Here is a 10,362-nt window from a genome sequence, read left to right as displayed (position 1 = left end):
ATCCCATTAGTCACATGAGGTACGTATGTAATTTCAAATTTATATTTAATGTCTCAATGTTGTTATTATATTACAATATCGTTATATATAAAATGTCACTGAATAGATTTAATATTACTAGTATCTTAGGGTAGTCGACAGGATGGGGCACCGGTTGACCCTTCGGTAACTTCACTGATCCGATCTGAGGTATGCACTTATCATTATAACTTAATTTTTAATACTATTTTGTTATCGATTAATTCATGGTATATATTTGTATAGGGTCTTCGTCATGAGGAGGGTTTACCGATCGGATCTCCTATCGCTTTAGATCGTCCACTGGAGGTATGAAAATTATTGTTCATATGAGATTTTATATTAAATATCATTAACCATTTTTTCCTTTTGATGCGTATAGGGACTCGACATTGACATATCATCGATCGAGGGTTATCTTTGAACACCTTCCCCGAAAGTTCAGGTTATGGGGATTTAAGAAATATCATTGATCAGTTTGTCTTTAATATTATATATTTTTTTAAATGATGTTTTGTCTCTTTTTTAGGACGAGCAACTCTGGTTACTTGCTGATATCCCGAGCTCGACCAAAAAGCTTGTGGATATTAGTTCACAGGAAGAGGACTTCCAAGATGTTGTTTCTGAGACCATTCACATTGAGGTTTGTCAATTATAATTACTAAATAAATATAATTGATAAATATATGTCACTAAGATGTTTTAATATATAATTATGCAGTCTGTCGACGTAGCACGTGCTGTTGACTTGACCGCTTCTCAGGATTTTCCAGTTAAACCTCCTCCTGCATAGATAGAGAAGGTAACATAAATCAAATAATGTGTATGTTTTTGTTGAATGAAATAATGAATTAATAGTTTTTTGTAACATGCAGTTGGTTCGTACAGCACGTGGTCGGATCATCCGGAAGGGTCTACTGGTTCACACCCCGTATACAAATCCACTCAGAGGGAGGGTGAAACGGTAACTCAGGACGATTCCATCCTCTGCCCCAGACCGTGAGGAATCTTTCCTCACATGGTATACCAGAGTTGCGGCTTCTGACACACATGATGTGTACTTCATAGGATCGAAGTCGAAGGACAGCTTCTGGAGGCTTGTTGTAGAGTTACGCAAGTGGTTGACCGACGATGTGAGTTGTCTATACTATATAATTTGGTAAATAGCTAGATATATTTATTAATAACTAACACGTGAACTTATTTATACCATTTTAGCATGTGGATTTTTTTTTGGCTTTATTACGTCGGCAGCAAGGCGATCACCAGTCGACTATCTCACAGCGGTGGATGACTGCCCACACATTCTTTGGATGCCATATTGAGATGACTTGGAAGAGTTGGCAGACCACACCGATTGGCGAGTTTGAGTTTTCGGGGCTCTTCACGAGGATGGTTGATGCAACGTACACCCCGAGATTGTTGTACAAACCATGGGGGATGGTCAATCAGGTAGAGTTTATATATATTTCTATTACATTCAATTGATTAAAGACAACGATAAGTAACTAAAATATCTCATTGTTTATAGGTTTTCATCCCTATAAACTTCGAGAACGCACATTGGGTCGTCGGAGTTATAGATTTTCGTGAGTGATCGATTACGATATACGATTCAGAGGTTTTATATTAAGGGAATATAGGGACTCTGGAGCAGCACATGCGACCTTACATGACCTTTATTCCTGTGTTATTAGAGGCGACGAGTTTTTGGATAGTTTCTGGGAGGACTCCATGACGTGATCCCCTCACTTTGCATCGAGCGTCGGATGTCCCTCAGTAGGGATTGGGCTCCGGTGACTGTGGCATGTTTATGTTACGATTTTTTGAGTGTTTGACATTGTCACGGAGCTACGTTTTTCCCTGAGAGTCGTCTACCTCTATGCGTCGACGATTAGCGGCGCAGTTATATTTTCACTGTATCGAGTAGCTCACAGATGTACATTTATCGTTCTTCCTATGTTTAGATGTATATATTTATTGTTTAGTCGTTTACCTCTATGTGTATGATATACTTTATCTGTGGTTATATATAGATATGTATCGTATTTGATTTCATTTTTTAAATCATCTTGTCATGAAAAAACAATAAAAACGTATAATTACTCAAACATTTACACATTTGAAACAATCAGTGGAAATAAAGTAATACTGAAATAACTCATAAGAAATACGAAATTTATTACATCAAATGACAATACAATTACACGTTTGAAACAATAATAAAAATACATCGGTTACATAAAACTGAAGTACCACAATGAAGAATCATATAACAAACAAAATTAAGTATAAGCATGTCAAGATCTCGTTCTTTTGCCTTTTGTAGATGAATGCTGCGGGGTGGAGCTCGGGATCGGTGCTGGGGATTTACAGTGGGTTCGTGTGTGTCCCGGTTCATGGCAACAACTGCAAATCCTCGATGTAACAATTTCTCCTTGTGATGGACGTCAATTTCTGTTTGATGGATGACCTGGACGACGACTATCGAGGACGGGGGGCAATATAACTCTGTCTTCTGGTGAGTGTAACCAATCACATTGATTTCCAAGAGGATTGATCGGTTCTTGATATATTACACAGTAAATGTCTGTGCGGAAGAATGGATGAACCCATGCGTGCACATTTGTGAGTCTCATATGTCGTGCAATGACAATGACATGCTTGCACGGAATACATGAAAGCTGAAACTTTCTACACGTGCAAGACATGTCACCAAAGTCCACAATACCTATGAATCCACCAAATCCAACAACCTGATACTGAGTAGGTGTAATCGGTCTAACATCCAGACTTGTAGACTTTGATAGACGATTGCTGATCTTATCTTCCGCCCAAGGGGAGAGAAAGTTATGACATTCATCTGTAATTTGAAAAAAATATTAAGAACACATTTGGTAATATGATTAACAAAGTGGAAAAAAGTACATGAGATAACTTTTAATTAATATCGATTTGATACTTACTTGCATGGGTTCTCCTCTCGTAAAACCATCGTTGCATGGTACCACGAATAAATTCCAAGAGCATGGTTATAGGTAGGCCCCATGCATGTCTGATAAGGGCATTAAATGACTCAGTAATATTTGTGGTCATGATGTTGTATCGATGTCCTAGAAAGTATGCTCTACTCCAACGCTCAAATCTGACATCCCGTAGATAAGCTCCAGCTTGGGGGTTCATTGAGTCAAGGGATTGCATCATCGAACCAAATTCAGATTCTGTGTATGATTTTGCGGCTTTCCAATATACACCAACAACCTGTAAAATGGTAAAAAATATGAAAACTCAGTATAAGCAAAATGTATGAAAATGATAAACTGTTATAAATTTAAATACTTCTTTACACTATACCTTTGAGTCTCGTTTATACTTTGCCCGCATGTTACACAGAAGATGATGACAACAACATCCATGGTGGACATCTGGAAAGACTTCAGCCATTGCCGAGTAGATAGCATGATGTCGATATGAGATTATTGCAAGCTCAGAGAGGTTAAAGATGCATTCTTTAATTCTCATAAGAAACCAACATCACGTGTCGTGATCTTCTTTTTTGCCGACACCGAAACCAATAGGATATATCTGATTATTACCATCAAGAGCCACCGCAATAAATAAATGCCCCAGATATCGACCTTTAAGGAAAGCAGCATCAATACAAATAACAGGGCGAAGATATTCTCTGAATGCATGAACGGAACATCCTAACGCCATGAAAAAATTCGTAAATTGATGGTCATCATCTGTTTCAATAGCAGTAATGGTGCCCGGATTTGTACGTTGTAGATTGTAGCAATAATCTGGTAAAAGCATAAATGATTCCTCCGGTGAACCCCTGAATGAATTGATAGCCTAATTTCTTGCCCGCCAAGCCTGTGAGTAGGAAATATCAATTTTATATCGATCGGTGATGTCCACAATTATTTCTTTAGGTCGATAAATTCGATCAATCATCACAAACTTTGATCTCATTAATTGACCTAAAGCTCGGGCCCCAGCTTGTCTGTGATGTGGCATGATTTGATCAACTAAACATGTGTGGGTAGGATTTATAGAGTTGATCCCCCACATATCACTGATAGTGGACTTGGTTGCATGTATATACCACTTACAATTTTCACCCTTGCACTTAATTTCCCACCGTTTCTTGTTAGACTTTTTGACACCAAATTGAAATCCTTTAAGTAAGGTGAATTGCATCACGACGTCTTTCAATTGGACTTTATTATGAAAAATATCACCAATCTTGACACCATTCTCCTCTCGGATCGATCTGAAACTACTTGATGATGCTGATGGTTGTGGAGGAAAATCAGGAAGCCACCTAAATGGATCAGTGGGGACATTGTCAAAAAATGGCTCAGAATAATTTCCACCACCTGAAGTAGGATCTTCAAGCTGCAAACTATCCATAACCTCGGTAACTGATGCCATATACTCAGGCTCTATATCTTCTGAAGGAATGTCGGGCATATCATTTCCATCAAAGTCACCCCAATAGGGAACTATATCTTTTTCTCCATGAGCCCATGAGTTTGCAATATACAACGGGTCATTACTGAAATCAATCAACTTTTCCAAATCGTATTCTTTTTTGACCTAACTACTTTCTTTTTCATCTTCATCTTCATCTTCATCTTCTTCCTTCTGCCCTTCAATTGGGGTACATGTGACAAAAACAGGAATACATTCCTGAAAGTACTTGGACATATCAAGAAGACCCTGGACATCTTCATCATTTTGGATCTGGATAGGGCAGTTGAGCTCAATTTTTCTTGACTTCATTGATACTTGAATGTAGTTTTTCATTGGATCAATACTGCAAGACTCCGTCAAAAGCTCAATAAATCCCTTAAATGTTGTTCCATAAGGGATTTTAATCAATTGTTTGGCTCCTCCAACATATTTCATTGTGTTGTTGCGACCTTGAATCCATTCTCCCTGATAACGAACCGATGCATAACCATCCATTTTAATTATCAATCCTGCAATGACAAGTTTTTCAAGATAATTATTCATTTATAATAAAAAAAAATCAATAATAACTATGTAAAACAGTCGTACAATTATTAATAATTAAAAAAAATTCCTCATATTTTTCTAATATTTTATTTATCCCCCTATAATTATTTAACAATTTATATAACAATTTATATAACACTTTCGTATGTTATCTTATATCAAAATGCATCTATCTGTTTGTAACGTTTCATTTAAAACGTTTTTATAATATCTATACTTTGAAATAGATATTCAAATTCTATCATTTGAAATACTTTAAAATGTCAATAATAAAAAATTTCTTCAGAAATCTGGAAAATACTAGTGGATATATCCTAAAACGATAAAATTCAAAAAAACTGAACTAAAATTCGAATTCTAAAAGTTGAAATACCCTAGAATGGTAATAATCGAACAATTCTACGAAAATCTAAAAAATACGAGTTGATATATCCTAAAACGGTGAAATTCAAAAAAACAGAACTGAAATTTGAATCCTAAAAGTTGAAATACCATAGAATGACAACAATCAAAAAATTCTTAAGAAATCTGAAAAATACGAATCGATATATCCTAAAGCGATGAAATTCGAAATAACGAAATTGAAATTCGGAATCTAAAAGTTGAAATACCCTAGTATGGCAACAATCGAAAAATTCTTCAGAAATCTGGAAAATGTGCATTGATATATCCTAAAGCGGTGAAACTCGAAAAACCTATAATTTCAATTATAATGCGCTTACAATGTTTAATATGAAAATGCACCCTAATTTTAATAATATTTCATTTGACCCCTCAATTATCTCTTTCTTTATTTAACACCCTTGTATGTTGTCTTGTATCAAAGCAATACCTATCTATTTTTTACATGTTATATAAATCTTGTATATATTATAAAATATCCAAAACCCCCCATATTTATGTAAAATATCCAAAACCCCCCATATTTACCCTAAATTACATTTAACCCCTCATACTTGTCAAGCATTACATTTAACCCCCATATTATGACATAAAAACTAGACTTAACAAATAAAATTAAGTTTTAGGCTAAGATTGGCATAAATACCTTTTTTCAATAAATAGTATTTTTTCGAGTCGAATTCAAAAATACGAACTTCTTTCGTCCGAACGAATCCCTACTAATTGATGTTGAAAAAAAATGAAAGTGAGAGTGAGTGTTTGAGTGATATGAGAAGTGTGTGTAAATAAAATGAGTGAGGAGGGTTTATATAGATGAGAGGAAGGGTAATTTTGATATTTTAGAAAAAGTAATGAAATAAATAAATAAATATCAAAATGCCTTTACAATGTAAAATATCCAAAACCCCCATATTTACCCTAAATTACATTTAACCCCCATACTTGTCAAGCATTGCATTTAACCCCCATATTATGACATAAAAACTAGACTTAACAAATAAAATTAAGTTTTAGGCTAAGATTGGTATAAATACCTTTTTTTGATGAATAGTATTTTTTCGAGTCGAATTCAAAAATACGAACTTCTTTCGTCCGAACGAATCCCTACTAATTGATGTTGAAAAAAAATGAAAGTGAGAGTGAGTGTTTGAGTGATATGAGAAGTGTGTGTAAATAAAATGAGTGAGGAGGGTTTATATAGATGAGAGGAAGGGTAATTTTGACATTTTAGAAAAAGTAATGAAATAAATAAATAAATATCAAAATGCCTTTACAATGTAAAATATCTAAAAACCCCTCATATTTATCCTAAATTACATTTAACCCCCCATATTTGTCAAGCATTGCATTTAACCCCCATATTATGACATAAAAACTAGACTTAACAAATAAAATTAAATTTTAGGCTAAGATTGACATAAATATCTTTTTTCGATAAATAGTATTTTTTCGAATTGAATTCAGAAATACGAACTTCTTTCGTCCGAACGAATCTCTACTAATTGATGTTGAAAAAAAATGAAAGTGAGAGTGAGTGTTTGAGTGATATGAGAAGTGTGTGTAAATAAAATGAGTGAGGAGGATTTATATAGATGAGGGAAGGGGTAATTTTGACATTTTAGAAAAATTTGAAATAAATAAATAAATATCAAAATGCCTTTACAATATAAAATATCCAAAAACCCTTAATATTTATCTAAAATTACATTTAACCCCCATAGTGAGTGAGGAGAGTTATATAAATGAGGGGAAAGGTAATTTTAACATTTTAGAAAAAGTTTGAAATAAATAAATAAATAAATATCAAAATGACTTTACAATGTAAAATATAAAAAAACCCCCCATATTTATCTAAAATTACATTTAACCTCTTATAGTAAGTGAGGAGAGTTATATAAATATGAGGGGAAGGGTAATTTTGGTATTCTAAAAAAAGTCATAGGCATTTTTGCTTAGGAATAGTGATTTTGGGCATTTTGGCTTGGAAATAGTGATTTTGGGTATTTTTATTTAATAGAAGGGCATTTTGGCCATTTTTTAAAATTTCTCTTAATTAAACATTCATATGATCTATTTTCATATGATTAAATATTTATCGTTAATTTAATTATTCAATCACATAATTACATATTACTTAAATATATAATTGAATTATTAACTCTTGAGGGCTCATGATTTGATTGATACTCATATTATACCTGAAATAATTAATATTAAACTAGTGTGGAAAAACTGGAATGCTTTGTTCATTCTTGAAGAAGTTATCAGGATCAACCTTAGTCTTAATCTTCACCAACCGCTCGAAATTACCCTTGAAATACTTGATTCCATAAACTCTTCCTTCCAAGTAGCTCCCATTTCCATTGTGATTGATCCCCAAATCAATATCTCTATAATTCAGAAACGCCTGCCTCGGATTCTTGGACACAAATGGAGTCATGTGATTATAAAGCTCTCGAATCAACCCCAAATAAAAGTTTGCCGCCTCAGTCCCCGATTCATTCCAGTCCACTAAGTACTGAATCTTCCATAAGTTTCCAGCTCTATGCGGAAATGGCGTCGCCGTCGCGGCAATCTCCTCCATTCGACCCCCGTAAGGATTGAATGTCAGCATTGGCGTCTCTAGTTCAATCATTTTCTTCCATATTCCTTCCAGGCCGTCCATAGGAATCGGCTTCCTCACATAATCCGACTTTCTCTTCAGGAAACTCAGCGCCGGCGCACGATTTAGTAAAACATTTGTTGATGTTCCGGAGGGAAAATCTCTCCAGAAAACAACTGATTCAAGCCAGCTCGATTCGACGCAGTCAGACTGAGTTAACCCCAGTTGAGGAAAGCTCTTTTCCATGATTGAAAGAAGTTTCTCAGAGCCACCGAGATAAAAACCCCAGAAGTTCCCCCTCACAGTCTTATTAACCACGTCTAATGTGAGTCGGACGAAGAGCTCTTTAGGAAGTTTGTACGCGACATGTTGCCATTGATCCACAATCTCAGTTAGATTGTGTGATTCTAAAGTTCTTCTAACCAGAAACGAAGTCACTGTTTCTGGAACTGGAACAAGATTGATTTTATAAGCAATAATGGCTCCGAAACTGGCTCCTCCTCCTCCTCTGATAGCCCAAAACAAATCTTCCCCCATGGATTTTCTATCCAGAAGCCTTCCATTAGCATCAACAAGCCTTGCATCGACGATATTATCGACAGTGAGCCCGTATTTTCTCATCATGTTACCATATCCTCCGCCGCTCATGTGTCCACCAACACCCACTGTGGGACAAATCCCGGCCGGGAAGCCATGAGTTTTACTTTTCTCCGCAATTTTATAATAAACTTCTCCAAGAATCGCCCCCGCCTGAACCCAGGCAGTGTTGTTTTCAATGTCAACATCAACAGCGCGAAGATTAAACATGTCAAGGACGAAGAAAGGGACTTGGGAGACATAAGATAAGCCCTCGTAGTCATGGCCGCCGCTTCTGATTTTCATCTGCAGGCCATGTTTCCGGGCACAAATAACCGCAACCTGGACGTGGGATTCATGCAATGCAGTGATGATAAGGAAAGGTTTGGGAGCTGAAGTTGAGTTGAAACGGAGATTCCGAATGTAGGATTGCAATATGGAGGAAAAGGAGGTATCTTGTGGGTTGAAAATGGCGGGGGAGATTGGATGGGAAGGCTGAGAATGGTTGAAGAGACAATGGAGGAAGTTTTCGTGGACAGAATCAGAAGTTGCTCGCCATGAAAAAGATGAAAAGAGAATGAGAATTATCGAAAACAATGAAAGTTTCGGAGTATTTGTAAAATTTTTCATTGTAGATATTATGCATGTGCGTTGTATTCATGGGTTCTTGTCTTGTATATATAGGCTGCGTATGGTTCATATATAATACTTTTCTTTTGGTTTGACTGTGAATAAATCTTATTAGCACATTCTCGTTATATATTAAATAATTAATAAACTAATTATAATTTTGATAATTATTTATTAATTTTTTAAAAATAAAACTAGAATAAAAATATATTTGTTTTGAGCTAATAAAACAATTAATATTATATATTTTAGTATTCTTTTACTATACTCAATTATATACCGTAATTATTTATATTTATTAATCTTCATTAAATATAATAGTAATTTATGATCTTTTAGTATGGTAATCTTTTTATTTTTGTGAAAAAATTACTTAAATCAAATGCATCTTAGAGTTACGAGAAATAATGTGTTAGAATTGACAAAATTTGACGTGATCTATTAACCCCGATATAACACAATATAAAAATAATTAGATTAGGGTTATGATTTTTTTACACAAATAATAGTTCAAGTTAGGTTATGGTTGACCCTTAAAAAGTTGAATCAAGTTCAAATTGATACAAAGCCAACTCGAATCAATCCGAACTAACCTGAATATTTTGAACAAATTATTGCATAACATAATATTATGAAAAAATCTCCAATACTATTTATTTTCTTTATTTGACAAAGAGAGTTTAAATATATAATCTATATTTTCTAATTCAAATCAACAAAGAAATTGATATTGCATCACTAAACATCAAATCTACATCACTCATTCATTGCTTCTGGAAATATTGTATAGGTTAGCTAGATGTTTATTATTTTTTTGATAAATTTTGGGTATCTACTTAGAGGAGTTACTCTTAGGGCTTTTGCCAAAATCTTATCATCATTCTATATGATTACTTTTCTTTTGGTTTGCCTGTGAATAAATCTTGTTAGCACATTTACGTTATATATTAAAAACTTAATAAATTAATTATAATTTTGATAATTATTTATTAATTTTTTAAGATAAAATTACAATAAAAATACATTTATTTTAAGTTAACAAAACAATTAATATAAGAATATTTCAAATAATTATATTTTAGTATTATTTTATTATAATGATTAAATAT

At 34.1% G+C, this 10,362-nt stretch overlaps 1 protein-coding gene across 1 annotated transcript; it reads right to left on the bottom strand.

Moving 5' to 3' along the window:
- Positions 1–7,606: 7,606 nt before the first annotated feature.
- On the bottom strand, positions 7,607–9,286 carry LOC123227946 (berberine bridge enzyme-like 8). Its single transcript, XM_044653105.1, has one exon. It carries the CDS (start codon positions 9,251–9,253, stop codon positions 7,664–7,666), a length of 1,590 nt encoding a protein of 529 aa, XP_044509040.1. The 5' UTR covers positions 9,254–9,286; the 3' UTR covers positions 7,607–7,663.
- Between the last annotated feature and the right edge of the window lie 1,076 nt (positions 9,287–10,362).

The sequence above is a fragment of the Mangifera indica genome, chromosome 10, assembly GCF_011075055.1.
Source record: "Mangifera indica cultivar Alphonso chromosome 10, CATAS_Mindica_2.1, whole genome shotgun sequence".
Taxonomy (NCBI): Eukaryota; Viridiplantae; Streptophyta; class Magnoliopsida; order Sapindales; family Anacardiaceae; genus Mangifera; species Mangifera indica.
The sequence above is the reverse complement of the archived record's forward strand: the minus strand, read 5'-3'. Positions and strand labels throughout refer to the sequence as shown.